The following is a 22,512-nucleotide window of genomic DNA, read 5'->3' as shown; positions in this document are numbered from 1 at the left end:
CCATCCAGCTTTGTTCCATTGCTGATGAGGAGCTGTGATCCTTTGGAGGGAAGAAGTGCTCTGGCTTTTAAAATTTTTGGCTTTTCTGCTCTGGTTTTTCCCCATCTTTGTGGTTTTATCTACCTTTGGTCTTTGATGTTGGTGACCTACAGATGGGGTTTGGTGTGGATGTCCTTTTTGTTGATGTTGGTGCTATTCCTTTGTTTGTTAGTTTTCCTTCTAACAGTCAGGTCCCTCAGCTGCAGGTCTGTTGGAGTTTGTTGGAGGTCCTCTCCAGACCCTGTTTGCCTGGATATCACCAGCAGAGGCTGCAGAACAGCAAATATTGCAAAACAGCAAATATTGCTGCCTGATCCTTCCTCTGGAAGCTTTGTCCCAGAGGGGCACCCGCCTGTATGAGGTGCCAGTCAGCCTCTACTGGGAGGTGTCTCAGTAGAGACACCTTGAGGAGTCTTGAGGTGGCAGTCTGTCCATTCTCAGAGCTCAAAAACTGTGCTGGGAGACACTTCAGAGCTGTCAGACAGGGACATTTATGTCCGCAGAAGTTTCTGCTGCCTTTTGTTCAGCTATGCCCTGCCCCCATAGGTGGAGTCTATAGAGGCAGCAAGCCTTGCATCACTGCAGTGGGCTCTGCTCCATTTGAGATTTCTGGCAGCTTTGTTTAGCTACTCAAGTCTTAGCAATGGTGGACACCCCTCCCCCTGCTGGGCTGCTGCCTGGTAGGTTGATCTCAGACTGCTACACTAGCAGTGAGCAAGGCTCTGTGGGTATGGGACCCACCAAGCCAGGTGTGGGATATAATCTCCTGTTGTGCCGTTCGCTAAGACTGTTGGAAAAGTGCAGTATTTTAGTGGGAATGTACCATTTTTCCAGGTACAGTCTGTCATGGCTTCCCTTGGATAAGAAAGGGAAATCCCCCAACTTCTTGTGCTTCCTGGATGAGGCAACATCCCGCCCTGCTTCAGCTCACCCTCTGTGGGCTGAACCAACTGTCCAACAAGACCCAATGAGGTGAACCAGGTACCACAGTGGGAAATACAGAAATCACCCATCCAGCATTGATCATGCTGGGAGCTGCAGACTGGGGCTGTTCCTATTTGGCCATCTTGGAACAGACCTCCACAATCTTTGTCTTAACCTAACATTCCCTTTCTATCAATTCCAGATCTTAGACAAACTCAACCAATTGTCAACCAGAAAATATTTAACTTTACCTATAGTCTGGAAGCTGCTGCCATGCCCTCCTCACTTTGAGTTGTCCTGCCTTTCTGGACCAATTCAATGTATTTCTTAAATGCATTTGATTGATGCCTCATGCTTCTCTAAAATGTATAAAACCAAGCTGTACCCCAACCACCTTGGGCACACGTTCTCAGGACCTCCTGAGGGCTGTGTCACAAGCCATAGTCACTCACATTTGGCTCAAATAAATCTCTTTAAATATTTTATAGAGTTCAAAACTTTTATTTGACACTAGTACCAATTTATCATATTATTCTGTTCTCATGATACTAATAAAGACATACCCCAGACTGAGTAATTTATAAAGGAAAAGGTTTGACTCACAGTTCCATGTGGCTGGGGAGGCCTCACAATTGTGGTGGAAGGCAAAGGAGGAGCAAAGGCACATCTTACACGACAGCAGGCAAGAGGAGTCCTGGCATGTGAAGGAGAATTCCCTGTTATGAAACCGTCAGATGTCATGAGACTTATTCACTATCACAAGAACAGCACAGGAAAAACCTGCCCCCATGATTCAATTACATTGCATTCAGTACCTCCAATGACACATGGGAATTATTACAATTCAAGGTGAGATTTGGGTGGGGACACAGAGCCAAACTATATCATGGGGGTTCAAGATCTTCAGATTCATTTGAGTTCACTCAGTGTCTCCATTCCAATTCTGAGATTCCCTCCTTCCTACCCATTTTGTAACTTTTGTTTAAGAGACCTGATGAGGGTATGAATTCAGCCTATGGTGCAATTCTACAGCCTATAATATCAACATTTCTCTTCTTTCTTACTCCTTCCTTCCCATCTCTGGCAGTATCACCCACTGGTAGAGCCTTATAGGAAGCCAGGTGGTGAAGGCTCTGAGAAATGTCATTTTCAGGTTTCAACATTTGATGCCACAGAAGAGACTGTGGGAGGACAGCATGCCTGCTTTCTCAGGAAGCTACTGGAAGTTATGCTTCTTTAAAATGTGACAAAAATCAAGAAGGAGATGGCATCTAGGAGACAGGAGACAAAAGGAACACCCAGGAAGGTGGGGAGAGAGAGCCCAGGGCAACAGTCTTGCTGCAGACCTAGAGATCCACCAGGCCACAGTGGAGCAGGAGGGCTGGGGCCTCCAGGTGGGAGGTCTCTCAGAACAAAAGAAAAGAGAAACCAATGTGTAATGTATTTGAATACATTGAGGGGAGAACTATTATTCTGTCAGACAGCTTAGAGGAAAATTAATGAGGAATATGTAGAAAACAAAGCAATAAAAAAAAAATCCAGTGTTCAGGAAAAGTAACATACTATAAAAGAAAGGAAGCATAATCATAATACACTAAGTGACTCAGTGTTAATAGCCACAATGACATGAAAGTTCACTATTTGATTTAATAAAATTGTGATAAAGTTTAAAGGGAACAGAAAAGCTGTGTGTTGGGATGAAGGGAGAGATGAAGACAGCTACATTTTTATCTTTTATATTGAAAAGTAAATAGATAATATTTAAACCAAAAAATCAAGAAATGTCAAAATAAAGAAGTTATTTAGATGTATGGAGAGGAATCTCAGGGGGAAAATTCACCTAAAATAGTCGAAAATTTTCTCTAAGAAATTAGTAGAGGTGAAATAGTGTGAGGAAATTTTGTTTCTCATTATAAGCCTCATAATATTTAGCTTTAAAAAATGTATTTATATTACTTTTATAAAATATTAAACATATTTTAATATCCACAAATTTTGAGACATTTTTACCAGACTAAAAAATGATCATCAATGGTTTTATAATGCTAACATTTTTATTGAACTCTTCTCAAGATCTTTTGTAGAAAATACACATTTATGCTTACACAGTCTAAATATGGAAGGACCTCATGATTACATAAGTTGTATTCCTGATTCTTTTATTTGAGATTCACTTTAAGTCTAACCTAGATAATAATCAATGTATTTTCAAAAATATCTTCACCCATGTTATTGAAAGGCCTATCTAAAGTTCTTGACATACATTCTGGACAATTTTATATTGTTTTGGTGGTTTATTTCTTTAAGAAAATAGATGCTCCTCTCCCAACTTTTCTGTTTTTCAGACTTTTTTCTACTTTGTTTCCCTGGCCCACGGTTCCCCTGTGTATTCTGGTTAGATGGTATTGTAGAGAAAATAATCAAATTTAAAAAACACAAAGATGGGAAAAAACCCTCCAGAAAACCAATGTCCAATGTCCTAGGAATGCTGAGAATAAAGTGAGCTGGAAGAACTTGGCAGGATCTGGTCCCATAGGTATTTTTCCACAGTGTACAATAGACTCCACTGGCTGTAGACCTAGGTTGATAGGGCTCAGGGGTAAGTTCGGTTGAGTTGTATGGGTTTTGTGATGAGTGCAGGAATTTCTGCTTTTGGTCTTGCTGCCATCAAAGCTAGGTCATGACAGGAGCAATGGTCTCTCTTCTTAGTTCAATGGAATGTCTAGTTTCTGAACTTGGAGGTAAATCATCTTTTCTTTATTTTTTCTTGGTCTGCAATAAGAAATAAAAATGGAGAGGGGAGAAAAAAATTATGAGGAGGCTGAAAACCAAAATAAAGTGGGTAATAAATAAGAGGAACAATAAATGATTATAAACTTTGTTCAGGATTAGTCTTGCAATGTATTCTGAATGGTGGGTCTCACAAAGAAAATGGACAGAACTTGTTGATAACTCATGTTGACAGAGTTATTCCTAAAATTCTCTTATTGAATTGGAACTGGCTTAAATAAGTTCCTTTTTTATTTAGGGTGTTCACCTTTCTTTGTAATAGAGAATGTGGGTAAAGACTAAACTTAATCTTATATCAGTTAATGATAAAGATTGCAAAATCTAGACATTGTTATCATTAGTTAAGCAAATAGAATTTGAAAAATTATTTTTTCAAAGTGTATTTACTTTTCAACAGCTTGATAAATGAAGAATGCAATTAAAACATTTGTTCAAGTTGCAAGTTTTCTCAATCATCTTGTCTTCGTGAATGCCAGGACATTGCTGATATTCATCATATAAATGTTGCTTTCTTCATTTTATTGTTGCCAGCCATGCCCTTTGGACCTGTTTCTGTTTGTAGCAATATTGAATCAGGTGTGGGCTGCTCCCAGCCACCCAGCACCTCACAGAATTTCCCCAAACTGGAGTTGGTTAGTTTTGTCTCAATTTCTGGACCAATCCAATCTGAGACGAGGGGTGGCAGAAGCTTACCCAAATAACCCTATGGTTTTGGAATTCTCTAAAGCTCCAGATGGGGAGGTACAATCAAGTCAGTTGAGCTCCTCTGGTCTCTGTGCCAACAACCATAACAACAACTGCAGCAGCAGAAATAACAGTAGCAATAGAAGCAGCAGCAGGAACAACAAAAGCAACAACAGCAGCAACAGTAGCAGCAATACTAGTAACAGCAGCAACAACAGTAATAACAGTAGCAACTGCAGTAGCAACAGTAGAAACATCAGCAACAACAGCAGCAGTAACAACAACAAAAGCAACAGTAGCAACAATAGTAATAACAACAGCAACAGTAACAGTAGCAGCAACAGATATGGCAACAGTAATACCATCAGCAGCAACAGCAATAGCAACAATAGCAGCCTCAGTAGTAACAGCAACAGCAACAGTAGCAACATGAGCAACAGCAGCAGCAACAATAGTATCAGCAATAGCAATAGCAACAGTAACAACAGGAGCAGTAGCAGCAATAACAACAGCAGTAGCAACAATAACAAAAGCAACAGCAATAGTAACAACAGCAGCAACAATTTTAGCAATAGTAGCAATGATAGCAACAGAATCAACAGCATCACAATTAAGAGCAACAACAGCAGCAACAATAGCCACAGAAATAGCAAGAGCAGCAGTAGCAACAACAGGAGTAGCAGTAATAACAGCAGCAACAGCAACAACAGAAGTAGTAGTAGTAATAGCAGTAACAGCAGCAGCAGCAGCAGCAGCAATCATTACCATAGTAGCAACAACAGTAGCAGCAACACCAGCAGCAGTAGTAGCAGCAATAGCAACAGTAATAGTAGCAACAGCAATAGCAACAGTAGCAGCATCAGCAACAACAGCAGCAACAATAGCAGCAGTAACAATGGCAACAGCAGCAGCAACAATAATAGCAGCAACAGCAACAGTCTCAGCAGCAGCAACAACAGCAACAATAACGAAAGCAACAATAGCAACAGTATCAGCAACAGCAACAGCAATAGCAACAGAAACATCACCAACAGCAATAGCATCACAGTTAACAATAGCAACAATAGCCATAGCAACAGCAACAGCAGCAGTAGCAACAGAAATAGCAGTAATAACAGCAGCAGCAGTAGCAGCAATAATTACAACAATAGCAGCAATAGCAGCAACGACAGCAGCAAGAGCAGCAACAACAATAAAAGCAACAATAACAACAGCAATAGCAGCAGCAATCATAACAGCAACAGCAGTAACAATAGCAGCAATGACAACATCAGCAACAATAGCAGCAACAACAGCATCAGCAATGGTAGCAGCAGTGACAGCAATAGCAACAGCATCATAATCAACGATGGCAATAACAACAGAAGCAGCAGCAACAACAAAAGCAACAGTAGCAACAATAGTAGCAGCAACCACAACAGTAACAACAGCAGCAACATCAGCAGTAGCAACAACAGCAGCTGCAGTGGCAATAGTGGCAACAGCAGCAGCAGCAGCCATAGTAGTAGCAATGACAACAGCATTAACAACAACAACAGCAACAATTTCAGCAACAGCAGCAGCAGCAACAGCAACAGCATCATAACCAACAACAGCAATAATAATAGAAACAGCAACAATAGCAGTAGCAGCAACAACAGCAGCAGCAACAGCAATGTCAGCAATGGTAGCAGCAACAACAATAACAAAAGCAACAACAGTAGCAATAGCAGCAGCAACAACAAGAGGAGCAACAAAAGTAGCTGCAACAACAAAAGCAACAGCAGCAACAACAGCAGCAGCAAGAATTATAATAGCACCAACAACAGCAACATCAGCAAAAGCAGCAACAGCAATAGCAGAAGCAGCAACAACATCAGTAGCAGCAGCAGCAGCAGCAGCAGCAAGAGCAGCAACAACAGTAGCTGTAACAATAACAAAGGTGAACAGCAACAGCAGGAACAAAAACAACAACCACAGCAAAAGCATCAACAACAGCAAGAAAGCAGCAACAACAGTAGCTTCAACAATAACAAAAGCAACAACAGCAGCAACAGCAGTGACAAAAGCAACAGCAGCAATAGTCACAGCAGCAACAGTAACAGTAGCAGCAATAACAACAGCTACAACACTAACAGAGGCAACAACAGTAACAGCAGCAGTAGCAACAACAGCAGCAGCAATAACAATGGAAGCATCAGTAACAACAATAGCATCACAATCAACAACAGCAACAGCAGCAGGAACAATAGCACAGCAACAGCAACGGAAGCAATAACAGTAGCAGCAACAACAGCAGTAGGAACACCAGCAGTAACAACAGCAGCAGCAACAGCAGCAACAACAGCAGCAACAACAGCAGCAGCAGTAGCAACAGCAGCAATAATCATAACAGCAGCAGCAACAACAGTAGAAACAAATACAATAGCAATAACAACAGTAATAGCAACAGCAAAAACAATAGCAGCAGTACCAATAACAACAGCAACAATAAAAATGGCAATAGCAGCAGCAGCAACAACATCAGTCACCAGTGAGTGACTACTAACTAAATACCAGGCACTGTGATGGGTGCTTCATTGCATTGTCCCATTCATAAGCCCAACCCTCTGATGGTGAGACAAGTTCATGGGCCACAAAATCTAGCTGCCAGGATTGAAACTTTGGCTTTGTCACTTATTGGCTGTGTGGTTTTGAGCAAGTCCTTTACTTTCTCTGGCCTGTTTTTATATTCCAGTTGTCAGTGGGGTTAATAATAATAACACCTATTGCATAGGGTTGCTGCAAGGATTCAATGAGGGAATACAGGCATACCTCAGAGATATTGGGGATTCAGTTCCAGACCACCACAATAAAGTAAATTTTACCATAAAGTGAGTCATACATTTTTGTTGGTTTTCCAGTTCATATAAAAGTTATGGTTACACTATACTGTAGTCTATTAAATGTGCAATATTATGTCTAAGAAAACAATGTAATTTAAAAATACTTTTTTTTAAATGCTAACAATCATCTGAGCCTTCAATTAGTTGTAATCTTGCTGGTGGAGGCTCTTGCCTCTATGTTGATGGCTGCTGACTGATCAAGATAGTGGTTGCTGAAGGTTGAAGTGGCTGTTGAAACTTCTTAAAACAAGAATATGAAGTTTTCAATGTTGACTGACTCTTCCCTTCATGAAAGATTTCTCTATAGCATGTAATGCTGTTTCATGGTACTTTACCCACAGTAGAGCTTCTTTGAAAATTGGAATCAATCCTCTCAAATCCTGATGCTGCTTTGTCAACTAAGTTTACGTAATATTCTAAATCCTTTGTTGTCATTTCAACAATGTTCACAGGATCTCCACCAGGAGTAGATTCCATCTCAAGAAACTACTTTCTAAGCTCATCTCTAAAAAGCAACTCCTCATCTGTTCAAGTTTTATCATGAAGTTGAAGCAATTCAAGTCACATCTTCGGGCTCTACTTCTAGTTCTAGTTCTCTTGCTATTTCTATCGTATCTGCAGATACTTTTTATGCTGAAGTCTTGACCTCTTCAAAGTTATCCATGAAGGTTGTAATCAACTTCTTCAAAACTCCCATTAACGTTCATATTTTGACCTCCAATGATTCACAAATGTTCTTAGTGGCATCTACAATGGTGAAACCTTTCCAGAAGGTTTTCAATGTACTTTGCCTAGAACAATTAGAGGAATTACCATCTATGGTAGCTATAGCCTTATAAAGTATATTTCTTAAATAATAATACTTGAATATCAAAACTACTCCTTGATCCATGGGCTGTAGAATGGATGTTGTGTTAGCAGGCATTAAAACAACATTAATCTTTAGGTACATCTCCATCAGAGCTCTTGGGTGACCAGGTGTATGTATTGTCAATGAGCAGTAATCTTTTGAAAGCAATCTTCTTTTCTAAGCAGTAGGTCTAAACAGCAGGCTTAAAATATTCAATAAACCGTGCTGTAAACAGATATACTGTTATCTGTACACAGGCTTTGTTATTCCATGACCACACGCAGAGTAGATGTAGCATAATTCTTAGGGACTCTAGGGTTTTAATGGTAATTGAACATTGGCTTCACCTTCTAGTCACCAGCTGCAAGAGAGTCAACCTGTCCTTTGAGTTTTGAAACCAGGCACTGATTTTTCCCCCGTCACCTTGAAAGTACTAAATGGCATCTTCTTCCAATAGAAGGCTGTTGTGTCTATATTGAAAATCTGTTGTTTAGTGTAATCACTTTCATCAACGATCTTTGTTAGATCTGGAGAACTTGCTGCAGCTTCTACACCAGCACTTGCTGCTTCACCTTGCACTTTTATGTTATGGAGACGGCTTCTTTCCTTAAGCCTTAAGAACCAACCTTACTAACTTCAAATTTTTCTTCTGCTACTTCTTCACCTGTCTCAGCCTTCATATAATCGAAGAGAGTTAAGGCCTTGTTCTGGATTAGGCTTTGGCTTAAAGGAATGTTGTGACAGGTTTGATCTTCTGTCCAGGCCACTCAAGCTTTCTCCATATCATCAAAAAGGCTGTTTCATTTTCTCATTTGTGTGTTCGCTGGAGTAGCATTTTTAAACTTCCTTCAATAACTTTTCCTGTGCATTCTCAACTTGGCTAACTGGTGCAAGAGGCCTTGCTTTCAGCTTGTGCTGGCTTTCAATATGACTTCCTCACTGAGCTTAATCATTTCTGCCTTTTGCTTTGAAGTTGAGACTTGCAACTCTTCCTTTCATTGAACACCCAGAGGGCATTGTAGAGCTATTAATTGGTCTAATTTCAATATGGTTGTGTCTTAGGCAAGAGGAAGGCCCAAGGAAAGGAAGAGAGATGGGGGAATGATCAGTGTGTGGAACAGTCAGATCACACACATTTTATTAATTAAGCTTGCTGTTTTACGCAGACAAGGTTTGTGGTGCACTAAAACAATTACAATAGTAGTATCAAAGATTACTGATCTCAGGTCACCATCACAGTTATGATAATAATGGAAAAGTTTGAAATATTGTGAGAATTACCAAGACATGCCACAATGACATACAGTGAGCACCTGCTGTTGGAAAAATGCTGCAAATAAACTTGCTTAATGTAGGGTTGCTGTATACCTTCAATCTGTTAAAAAATGCAATATCTGCAAAATGCAATAAAATGAAGTGCAATAAAAGAAGGTGCACCGGAAGGGCAGGGAAAGCACGGGTAGAGCTCTTAGTAAATGTTAGCTATTGTTATCCTCATTTTGCAGAAGGAAAACCAGCTTAAGAAGTGAGATAAGGGGCCAGGCATGGTGCTTCACACTTGTAATCCCAGCAATTTGGGAGGCAAAGGTGGGTGGATAACCTGAGCTCCAGAGTTTGAGACCATCCTGGAGAACATGGCGCAATCTGTCTCTACTAAAAAAATACAAAAAAATTAGCTGGGTGTGGTGGCATATGCCTGTAGTCCCAGCTACTTGGGAGGCTGAGGTGGGAGAATGACCTGGGCCCAGGAGGTTGAAGCTGCAGTGAGCTGAGATTGAGCCACTGCACTCCAGCCAGGGTAACCGGTGGGAGACTGTCTCAAAAATAGAGAGATAAAAAAAGTGAGACGTGAGATAAAGAATAGGGTAAAAGTCCATGCAGGCTAATTTATAACTAGGACAGGTTTAGTGCCCTTAGGAACCAAATGACTTGGTTGGTGAGGGAGGGGCTCTTGCCCTGCCCTGTTTCTGCTGGCTCTCAGCGCATATGACACTGTTCTTGGGGTCAGTTTTCAGTGACAGCTGTGGTCTGCCCTCCTGCTCCCAGACATCTTTGCCACCTGCAGGCCACACCTATCCCTCCCTCTGTAGGCGCACTGTTCTCTGGCTCTGTCTCAGCCCTCACCGCTCCCACTCTTTTGCAATTCCCCAAGTCTTACACATATCTCTCAGTGCGTGGTGAACTGGGTTATGTAATACAGAAACAAGAACAGTGCAAATCTTCATAGCAGTATCTGTAGATCATATAAATGGAAAGAATATAAAATAACAACAGGAATGATCTTTTGAAATATCTCTTTAGCCTGCTTTGAACCAGCCTAATGAAAATGAACAACTCTGACAAGCATAGGTATGTGTGTGTGGCTGAGCTACATTTCTCCATCTTACAACAACTCGGAATGTATTTTAAAATTTGATTTCCAATAAATAGTCTAGGCATGTATTTTCCTGTTTTATAGAACAACTACAAAAGCTTCTGTGAATAATAGCAGGGGCTTGTAGACATTAATTAATTAGTGTCAGGCACTTTATTGACACTTGGTGAGTGTCAGTTGGAAAGCACTGGGTAAGAGCACTTAGTAAATGTTAGCTATTGTTATCCTCATTTTACAGAAAGGAAAACAGGCTTAAGAAGTAAGATAAGGTATTGGGTATAAGTCCCCAGGTTATATTTGTAACTAGGACAAGTTTAGTGCCCTTAGGAACCATAACAATTTAATTAGGACCCAGTTGACACTTAATTAGTGTCAGGCACTTTACACATATTTTCTTCTTTAATCCAGTGAGTAGGTACTGTTGTCCCCATTTACAGATGAGGAAACTGAGGCTTTAGGGCCTTAAGGCAACAAAGCCACACACATGAGAAATGTGACAGCAGGGCTTCAGATTCCACAGGTCATGCTCTTCACTACACATATTACTGCCTGCCTGGCACGGGCGCTGGCTAGAGAAAGAAACTTCAATTCGGGATGCTGTAGAAAGAACCTCAGCATTTATTCCACAAACAACTGGTAAGCTCCTGCTCTATGTATGCCAGGCACCGTGCTGAGTTCCAGTGATACCACAGTAAACAGGATTTAGACCGTCTTTGACGGGAGGTGCCCATGTGTGTGGGAAGCTGCATGGGGAGAGGGGTACAGGGCTGGAGATGGTTGGTTTAGATGAAAGGTCTCCAACTCAAATGTCTACATGCACCAGGCAGATCATACAATGTACCAAAGACAATAGGAAACAGTGGGGACTGTGGCCTCCTGCAGAGGGCAAACCCTTCAGAAAGCCAAGCCATCATTCAGCTCCTACAAATTGACAACAAGAGGAAATATCTTCTCCGTGTTACCAAATCTTCTGCTTTTTAAAAAACAGATCCTGGAAATCCAGTTTATGTGGAATTTCCCACTTTAAAAAAAAATACTGTATAGGCCAAAGAAAGCACTGGAGAACTTGGTGGCCTGCAGGCTGCAAGTATGTGACCTCTGTCCGGATTCAAAGGCCTTTTCCAAATCTAAGACTCAAGTTCTAGGAAAAGCCTCAGACCACTGTGATTTACCAGCATTTTGCCCAAGTACTGAAAATGTTAAACATGAAGGTTTGGTAAAATGAATAAAAATCAGTTGTTTGTGGTATCAGCAGGCCAAAAATGGAGTCAGAAGAAAATAAATAAAAATATCTAAACATACTGTATAAACAAATTTGTGGGGAGAGTGTCAGACAGGTTTGTCTTTATCTAGAATTTTTTTAATGTACTGTTTGAATGGGCTCATATGGTCCAAAATTCAAAATTACAAAAAGGAAGCATTGAAGTCTCCCTTCTACCTGTATCCCACAGTCACTCTATTCCACAGACAACCAGTGTTATGGTTCTTGTACATTTTTGAGATACAAGTATTCATATATATGTCTTTCCCTATTTTTACACAAATGATAGGATATATATTTTTCTATGTTTTGTTTTTTCCCCCATCAGCAATATGTCTTGGAGAACTTTCCTTGTCAGTGTACGTGAAGTGGCCTCATTCTTTTTAATGGCTGTATAATTTTACAGAATGGCATATCATTTATTTATTTAACTGGTGTTCTAATTCATGATCATTTAGGTTGTTTCCAAACTCTTGTTATAAAAAAATGCCTTAATGACTAGTCCTGTACACATGTCACTTTGTACATGTAAACTTCTAGAGGTGTAGAGTTACTAGGTTAAAGGATATACATGTTTGTAATTTTAATTTAATTAATTTTTTTTTTTTTTAGATGGAGTCTTGCTTTGTCATCCAGGCTGGAGTGCAGTGGCGCTATCTCAGCTCACTACAACTTCTGCCTCCCGGGTTCAAGTGATTCTCCTGCCTCAGCCTCCCCAGTGGCTGGGATTACAGGTGTGTACCACCGCACGCAGCTAAATTTTTTGTATTTTTTTTAGTAGAGATGGAGTTTCACCGTGTTAGCCAGGAGGATCTCGATCTCCTGACCTTGTGATCGGCCACCTCGGCCTCCCAAAGTGCTGGGATTAGAGGCGTGAGCCACCGTGCGCAGCCCATGTGTGTAATTTTTATCCTACTATTGCACTGTCCATTACAGAGGTATCTAACTCCTAAGAGCAACACGGGAGGCTGTTTCTCCCCATTCTTCCCCAACATAATGTGTTACCAAGTAATTTCATTTTTGACAATCCAAGTAGTGATTAGTGCAGTGTTAATTTGAACTTTTCTTACTACGAAGGAGGTTGAGCATATTTTCACATATTTAAGAGCTGTTTTTATTTCCTTTTCATTGAATTATTTGCTCACATATGTTGCCTATTTTTTTTTCTATTGGGTGGTTGCTCTTACAGATTTGTTGGGAAAATTAGCCCAATGTAGAGTAGTAAATATTTTCTTCACGTTTATAATTTTATTTTTAGCCTATGGTAGTTGTTTAATGCAGAATCTTTTATTTTAATGAAAGCAAACATATTGACCTTCTTTCTATGGATTCTGGATTTTTTGGGTCATATTTAGAAAGACTTTCTCCACATGAAAGTTTAAAGAAATTCTCGTATAGTGTCTTTGTAATTTTACTGATTTTTTAAATGCTTTCAAGTCTTTGATTTAGTTTGAATTTATCTCAGTGTATGGTGTGAAGTATGAAGTCAATCTAATTCTTTCCAAATAGCTACAGGGTTGTCCTAAAACCTTCATAGAACAGTTCATTTAGAACTTTCAACTGCCTACCTCTGCATATTTTCGGCTTCCTCGATGGTCTCAGGCAAAGCCTTCCCTTTAGTTTCTGGTAGCAACAGCACCAGACCTCCAGCAACCAAGCCAACCACGGCTGAAAGCCAAACAGATGAAAATCACATTAAGAACTGAAAAACTCAAGGTCTATAATTAGCGTTTCCCTTATTTTTGTTTAAAACTTTTTTTGGTGTTTTTCTATACTTATTTACAGATTCCTTTGCCATCTCTGACTGCTGTATTTTCCATTATAAATATTATACCAGTTCCAAACTCCATTGAATTACTATTCCTAATAGGGAAACGAAATACTTAACATTTTGAGTCAAGGTTATTCTAGGGTAGAGGACGTTGCCACCATATTAAGATACTTTGGAGTTAGAAAATAACTCTGCAAAAAATGAACTGCTTAAAAAGGAGGACCATAATGCTGCCAGTATAAATCACTTAGTAAGGAAAATAAGTCAGACACTTGGGTCATTTCTAGCAAATAAAAGTAATGAATTATGTATTTATTACGATGTAAGAGCACTAAAAAGTATAGCCAGGATTTTAGTTTAAATTCAGGTGTTCATTAAATTCCCATTATTCCTTTTTTTTTGTCTCTAGCTATAATCTTTAATAATAAACACTTACATGTTTTTGTTTCTTTAGATTCCGATAAAAGTTTTGATCTTTTAAAGTTGTATTTCTATGTGTTTCACAATAATAGAATACAGAAAATAGGATGTGGATTCTTTACTAGTTTTGAGGTCTCAGAACACTGCATGCGGTCTCTATTTTTACACCCTCAGAAAATGGCTGAAATAGAAGCTGCAGGGCACAGAACCCAAGCTCTGAGGGCCTGGGCTCCAGCTCTGGCCCCTCGCATACTGGTCTCAAGGCCTTGGGAAGTTCTGTAATCTTTCTGGTGCTCCAGACATTCCTATATAAATTGGGATAACATACTGTCAAATCGAATTTAGCCTATAACTGCCTCCTTACATATTTTAAGTTTGGCCTGAAGGTTTATCTGTACATTGTGAACTATAACCTAGATGGAATGGCAAACGAACTGTAGCCTACTCTTGTGCCAGTTAAAACCACCTTTGCAAAATTATGACTGAGACAGTGAAAGAGATCTAACTTCATTGACTTCCTCTTGCTTCTACCCTCCAAGCTGTCCTTGTCATTCTTGGGTATAGGCTGACCTGACTTTGGGAGAAACTTAGTTTATAGATTAAAACAAAGATGACAACAGCCAAAGCAGAACTCTTTGTTGCCTAGGGACTAGGTTGCCTTTGTATAACTAACATTAGCCACAAGATAAGAAATTATGGTTTAGGAGTCATGCAGCTGGAGCCTACAAGATTCTGATCCTTTCTAAACTGCTGCTAAAATCAGTGCTTGAGGTATTTTGCAGACCCTGCACTTGATGGATCAGCTGGCACCACCCAAATTGATAAACTGGCTTATCTGATCTTGTGGCCCCCACCAAGAACTGACTCCGTGCAAGAAGACAGCTTTGACTCCCTGTGATTTCATGCCTGACCAATCAGCACCCCTGCCTCACTGGCTTCCCCCACCCACCAAGTTATCCTTAAAAACTTAGATGCCCGAATGCTCAGGAGACTGATTTGAGTAATAATAAAACTTGAGTCTCCCACACAGCCGACTCTGTGTGAATTATTCTTTCTCTATTGCAATTCCACTCTCTTGAGAAATTGGCTCTGTCTAGGCACCAGGCAAGGTGAACCCCTTGGATGGTTACAAAATCACCAAGTTTTAGCCAGTCAAATATGGCCAACTGTTCAAACCATGTTCGAATAAGGCAAACACCAAGCTGTAACCCATCCAGTTATTTCTGTACCTCACTTCCGATTTCTGTACGTGGCTTTCCTTTTTCTGTCTATAAATCTTCTTTCACCATGTGGCTGTGTTGGAATCTCTGAGCCTACTCTGGCTTGGGAGGCTGCCTGATTCACGAATCATTCTTTGCTTAATTAAACTCTTATAAATTTAATTCAGCAGAAGTTTTTCTTTAAAAATACCACTTCACAAATGTAAACCAAAAACAAAATTCGAAGATCCCCAACTGATTGAATTGAACTGAAAAACTTCAAGATTTTTCACTCCCACCCCACCCCATTCAAGCCCTGATGGAAAGGGGTGGGAGTCAGACATGTCTCATTATACCCTCTCCCTTTTGGAGTTCAAGCACAAGTCACCAGTGGTAACATGAAAACACATCTTAAGACTGACGTAACAGACTCTTTGTAGCAATAAGATAGCAAATTCCAACCTGACCACAGAATAATATCACATGACAGACAAAAAAAAATTAAAATATTTTACCCCAAAATATATTTCTTTGACCTATTTTGAAATGGCCTGGCAAAGCCATCTTTTGTGGAGAGAATTCGCATCTGTAAAGAATCTCTATTAACATAACTAGATCTTTCCCTTTCCAGACCCTCCCAATCCTGAAGAGATTAACTGAGAGTCTAGCACCTTTTAAAGGTCTGAATAGGAAACATTTGCCATTGATTGTCTCTAAAGGCACCACTTATGAGACTTCATCTACATAATAGGAGCCTTGGTTTCCATAACCACTTATCTTAACTCAGGCACTCTTTTCTATGGATTCTGGATCTTTAGATAATAATTTAACTCTTTCAAGCAATTGCCAATCAGAAAATCTTTGAATCCACCTATGACCTGGAAGCCCCTGCTTTGAGTTGTCTTGCTTTTCTGGACCAAACCAATGGATACCTCACATGTATTGATGGATGTCTTTTGTCTGCTTAATACGTATAAAACCAAGCTTTAATCCAACTACCTTGGACGCATGTTCTCAGGACCTCTTGAGACTGTGCCTCAGGCAAGTCATTCATATTTGGTCAGAATATGGTCACTCATATTTGGCTCAGAATAAACTCTTTAAACATTTTACAGAATTTAGCCTTTTTCTTTGACATGTCAGAGGCATTTGAAACACAACAACTTTATCTTGAATAGGGACTGGGTAAAATAAGGCTGAGACTTACAGGGCTGCATTCCCAGACAGTTAGGCATTCTAAGTTACAGGATGAGATAGGAGATCGGCACAAGATACAGCTCATAAAGACCTTCCTGATCAAACAGGCTGCAGGAAACCCACCAAATACACCCACCATCTACAACTCACCAAAACCAAGATGGCAATGGGAGTGACCTCTGGTCGTCTTCACTGCTACACTCCCACTGGTGCCATGACAGTTTACAAATGCCATGGCAACATCAGGAAGTTACCCAATATGGTCAAAAAAGGGGAAACTCATTAATAATCCACCTTTTGTTTAGCATACAATCAAGAAATAACTATCAAAATGGGCAACTAGGAGCCCTCAGGGCTGCTCTGCCTGTGGAGTAGCCATTCTTTATTCCTTGACTTCCTTAATAAAGTTGCTTTCACATTACTCTATGAACTTGCCCTGAATTCTTTCCTGTGTGAGATCCAAGAACCTTCTCTTGGGGTCTGGATCAGGACCCCTTTCCAATAACATCTTTCTGGTGAACCCTGAAGGGGGGATACTGAGGAGACCTCCCCCCGCCAGCCTGAAGGAAACAAATTGCAGCACTGATTAATCAACTTTGGGTAAGTGCTGGCATACCTGGGTAAAGGATGTGATTGAATTAGAGGCCCAGGGGAGTTAGAGTGTCTTCTAAGACAGAGAGGGTTAAAAGTCCCTCTTAATAAAAGGCAAAGACACTTGACTGAACTTGGGTTTGAGGCCTAGCTTAGGAAGGTTAGAGTCCCTCCTAAGACTGAGGGGAGTAGAAGTCCCTCTCAGTAAAGTCCCTCTCAGCTGAGAATGAGTTTGGCACCATGGAATGTTAACTGCTATTTTCTTTGAATTAATTTCCCTTGCACTCTGCTGATGTCTGTGGGTGACAAGATTAGGCATATAAAGGATCTTGGAACAGGGGTAGTTATTGTCAGGCCTCTGAGCCCAAGCTAAGCCATCATATCCCCTGTGACCTGCACATGTACATCCAGATGGCCTAAAGTAACTGAAGAATCACAAAAGAAGTGAAAATGGCCTGTTCCTGCCTTAGCTGAACTGATGACATCACCTTGTGAAATTGCTCATCCTGGCTCAAAAGCTCCCCCACTGAGCACCTTGTGTCCCCCGCCCCTGCCCGCCAGAGAACAACCTCCTTTGACTGTAATTTTCCTTTACCTACCCAAATCCTATAAAACGGCCCCACCCCTATCTCCCTTCACTGACTCTTTTCATACTCAGCCCATCTGCACCCAGGTGAAATAAACAGCCTTGTTACTCACATAAAGCCTGTTTGGTGGTCTCTTCACACGGACGCAAGTGAAATCTGGTGCCGTGACTCAGATTGGGGGACCTCCCTTGGGAGACCAATCCCCTGTCCTTCTGCTCTTTGCTCCATGAGAAAGATTCACCTACGACATCTGGCCCTCAGACTAACCAGCCCAAGGAACATCTCACCAATTTTAAATCCGGTAAGCGGCCTCTCTTTACTCTCTTCTCTGATCTCTCTCACTATCCCTCAACGTCTTTCTCTTTTCAATCTTGGTGCCATCTTTCAATCTCTCCCTTATCTTAATTTCAGTTCCTTTCCTTTTCCGGCAGAGACAAAGGAGATGTGTTTTATCCGTGGACCCAAAACTCCGGCACCAGTCACGGACTTGGGAAGACAGTCTTCCCTTCGTGTTTAATCACGCGGGGACGCCTGCCGGATTATTCACCCACATTTCAGAGGTGTCTGATCACCGCAGGGACACCTGCCTTGGTCATTCACCCACATTCCCTTGGTGGCAAGTCAATTGCAGGGATGCCTGCTTTGGCTGCTCACCCACATTGCAGCCCAGGGCTGCTCACCCAACCCCTTCTCTCCGTGTCCCCACCTTTTCTCCACTTTCCTGGGGGGTAAGCACCTCCCATCCCTTCTCTCCATGTCTCTACCCCTTTTCCACTTTCCTGGGGGGAAAGCATCCCCCACCCCTTCTCTCTGTGTCTCTACTCTCTCTTTTCTCTGGGCTTGCCTCCTTCACTATGGGCAAGCTTCCACCCTCCATTCCTCCCTCTTCTCCCTTAGCCTGCGTTCTCAAAAATTTAAAACCTCTTCAACTCTCACCTGATCTAAAATCTAAGCATCTTGTTTTCTTCTGCAACACTGCTTCACCCCAATACAAACTTGACAGTGGCTCCAAGTAGCCAGAAAACGGCACTTTCGATTTTTCCATCCTACAAAATCTGGGATAATTCTTGTCATAAAAGGGGCAAACGGTCTGAGGTGCCTGATGTCCAGGCATTCTTTTACAAATCGGTCTCTCCCTAGTCTCTGTTCCCAATGCAACTCATCTCAAATCTTGCTTCTTTCCCTCCCGCCTGTCCCCTCAGTCCCAACCCCAAGCATTGCTGAGTCTTTCCAATCTTCCTTTTCTACAGACCCATCTGACCTCTCCCCTCCTCCCCAGGCTGCTCCTTGCCAGGCTGAGCTAGGTCCCAATTCTTCCTCAGCCTCCGCTCCCCAACCGTATAATCCTTTTATCACCTCCCCTCCTCACACCAGGTCCAGCTTACAGTTTCATTCCCCGACTGCCCCTCCCCCACCTGCCCAGCAATTTCCTCTTAAAAGGGTGGTTGGAGCTACAGGCATAATCAAGGTTAACACTCCTTTTCCTTTATCTGATCTCTCCCAAATCAGTTAGCATTTAGGCTCTTTTTCATCAAATATAAAAACCCAGCCTAGTCCATGGCTCATTTGGCAGCAACCCTTAGACTCTTTACAGCCCTAGACCCTGAAGGGTCAGAAGGCTGTCTTATTCTAAATATGCATTTTGTCACCCAGTCAGCTCCTGACATTAGAATAAAGCTCCAAAAATTAAATCACAGCCCTCAAATCCCACAACAGGACTTAATTAACCTCACCTTCAAGGTGTACAATAGTAGAGTAGAGGCAGCCAAGTAGCAATGTATTTCTGAGTTGCAATTCCTTGCCTCCACTATGAGACAAACCCCAGCCACATCTGCAGCACACAAGAACTCCAAACACCTGAACTGCAGCTGCCAGGGGTTCCTTGAGAACCTCCTCCCCCAGGAGCTTGCTACAAGTGCTGGAAATCTGGCCACTGGGCCAAGGAATGCCCGCAGCCAGGATTTTCTCCTAAGCCATGTCCCATCTGTGCAGGACCCCACTAGATATTGGACTGTCCAACTCGCCAGCAGACACTCCTACAGCCCCTAAAGCTCTAGCCCAAGGCTCTCTGACTGACTCCTTCCCAGATCTGCTTGGCTTAGCGGCTGAAGACTGACGTTGCCTGGTCGCCTTGGAAGCCCCCTGGACCATCATGGACGCTGAGCTTTGGGTAACTCTTACAGTGGAGGGTAAGTCTGTCCCCTTCTTAATCAATACAGAGGCTACCCACTCCACATTACCTTCTTTTCAAGGGCCTGTTTCCCTTGTCTCCATAACTGTTGTGGGTATTGACGGCCAAGCTTTAAAACTCCTTAAAACTCCCCCACTCTGGTGCCAACTTGGACAACATTCTTTTAAGCACTGTTTTATAGTTATCCCCACCTGCCCAGTTCCCTTATTAGGCAAAGACATTTTAACCAAATTATCTGCTTCCCTGACTATTCCTGGACTACAGCCACATCTCATTGCCACCCTTCTTCCCAACCCAAAGCCTCCTTTGCGTCTTCCTCTCATATCCCCCGACCTTAACCCACAAATATGGGACATCTCTACTCCCTCCCTGGCAACCAATCACATGCCCATTACCATCCCATTAAAACCTAATCACCCTTACCCTGCTCAACACCAATATCCCATCCCACAGCACACTTTAAAAGGACTAAAGGCTGTTATCACTCACCTGCTACAGCATGGGCTTCTAAAACCTATAAACTCTGTTTACAATTCCCCCGTTTTACCTGTCCTAAAACTGGACAACTCTTACAGGTTAGTTCAGGATCTGCACCTTATCAACCAAATTGTTTTGTCTATCCACCCTGTGGTGCCAAACCCGTATACTCACCTATCCTCAATACTTCCCTCCACAACTCATTATTCTGTTCTAGGTAAACCTAGCTGACCCCATAAATCCTGAATCCTTTCCCCACTCCCCTTTTAATTCCTTAAAAAATAGCCCTAAAAGCTGCTCCCACGGTGGCTCTCCCTAACTCATCACTCTCTTTTCATTACATACAGCTGAAGTGCAGGGCTGTGCAGTCAGAATTCTTACACAAGGACCCGGACCATGCCCTGTAGCCTTTTTATCCAAACAACTTGACCTTACTGTTTTAGCCCAGCCCTCATGTCTGCGTTCGGCGGCTGCCACTGTGTTAATACTTTTAGAGGACCTCAAAATCACAAACTATGCTCAACTAACTCTCTACAGTTCTCATAACTTCCAAAACCTATTTTCCTCCTCCCACCTGGCTCCTCCAGCTATACTCACTCTTAGTTGAGTCTCCCACAATTACCATTGTTCCTGGCCCGGACTTCAATCTGACCTTCCACATTATTTCAGATACCACACCTGACCTCCATGACTGTATCTCTCTAATCCACCTGACATTCACCCCATGTCCCCATATTTCCTTCTTTCGTGTTCCTCACCCTGATCATATTTGGTTTACTGATGGCAGTTCCACCAGGCCTAATCACCACTCACCAGCAAAGGCAGGCTATGCGATAGTATCTTCCACATCTATCATTGAGGCTACCACTCTGCCCCCCTCCACTACCTCTCAGCAAGCTGAACTCATTGCCTTAACTCGGGCCCTCATTTTTGCAAAGGGACTATGCATCAATATTTATACTGACTCTAAAAATGCCTTTTATATGCTGCACCACTATGCTGTTATATGGGCAGAAAGAAATTTCCTTACTATGCAAGGGTCCTCCATCATTAAGCCTCTTTTAAAAAAAATGCTTCTCAAAGCCGCTTTACTTCCAAAGGAAGTTGAAGTCATTCATTGCAAAGGCCATCAAAAGGTATCAGAGCCCATTGCTCAGGACAATGCTTATGCTGATAAGGTAGCTTAAAAAAGCAGCTAGTGTTCCAACTTCTATACCTCACAGCAGTTTTTCTCCTTCTTATCTGGCCACTCCCACGTACTCCCCCCCTGAAACTTCCACCTATCAGTCTCTTCCCACATTAGGCAAATGGTTCTTGGATCAAGGATCTCCTTCCAGTCTCACAGGCCCATTCTATTCTGTCATCATTTCATAGCCTCTTCCATGTAGGTTACAAGCCGCTAGCCCATCTCTTAGAACCTCTCATTTCCTTTCTATCATGGAAATCTATCCTCAAGGAAATCACTTCTCAGTGTTCCATCTGCTGAGAAGGGCCCTACTCCTCAGGAATTTCTCAGGCCCTCTCCCTTCCCTACACATCAAGCTCGGGGATTTGCCCCTGCCCAGGACTGGCAAATTAACTTTACTCACATGCCCTTAGTCAGGAAACTAAAATACCTGTTGGCCTGGGTAGACACTGCAGTCATTTCTTCCCTTCTGTCAGACATAATTCCTCATTTTGGCCATCTCACCTCTACACAGTCCGATAACAGACTGGCCTTTATTAGTCAAATCACCCAAGCAGTTTCTCGGGCTCTTGGTATTCAGTGGAAACTTCATACCCCTTACCGTCCTCAATCTTCAGGAAAGGTAGAACTGGCTAATGGTCTTTTAAAAACACACCTCACCAAGCTCAGCCTCCAACTTAATAAAAGGACTCTGTCAAGAATAGAGCCCAAAAACTCACCAACCAAACAAGTAATTACACAGAACCCCCTTGGACACTGTCTAATTGTACTTCCTGGGTCCTCCCAATTCTTAGTCCTTTAATACCTATTTTTTTCCTTCTTTTATTCAGACCTTGTGTCTTCCGTTTAGTTTCTCAATTCATACAAAACCACATCCAGGCCATCACCAATCATTCTATATGACAAATGCTCCTTCTAACAACCTTACCACAAAATCTTCCTTCAGCTTAATCTCTCCCACTGTAGGTTCCCAGGCTGTCCCTAATCCTGCTTGAAGCAGCCCCGAGAAACATCGCTCATTATCTTTCCATGCCACCCCCCAAAATTTTCGCCACCCTGACACTTTATCACTATTTCATTTTTTTGTTATTTTTCTTATTAATATAA

General features: G+C 41.8%; 1 protein-coding gene across 1 annotated transcript in view; it reads right to left on the bottom strand.

Annotated features, from left to right (window-relative positions):
* Window positions 1-3,003: 3,003 nt before the first annotated feature.
* The window catches only part of SLC22A2 (solute carrier family 22 member 2), a 43,461-nt gene continuing 23,952 nt past the window's right edge, over window positions 3,004-22,512 (bottom strand). The window contains exons 10-11 of the mRNA XM_010368488.2: window positions 13,355-13,454; window positions 3,004-3,735 (exon numbers count right to left, since the gene is read on the bottom strand). Coding sequence (XP_010366790.1) covers window positions 3,669-3,735; window positions 13,355-13,454 — 167 coding nt within the window. The 3' untranslated portion in view covers window positions 3,004-3,668. The remainder of the gene's footprint in view (window positions 3,736-13,354; window positions 13,455-22,512) is intronic.

The sequence above is a fragment of the Rhinopithecus roxellana genome, chromosome 4 (genome assembly GCF_007565055.1).
Source record: "Rhinopithecus roxellana isolate Shanxi Qingling chromosome 4, ASM756505v1, whole genome shotgun sequence".
Taxonomy (NCBI): Eukaryota; Metazoa; Chordata; class Mammalia; order Primates; family Cercopithecidae; genus Rhinopithecus; species Rhinopithecus roxellana.
The sequence above is the reverse complement of the archived record's forward strand: the minus strand, read 5'-3'. Positions and strand labels throughout refer to the sequence as shown.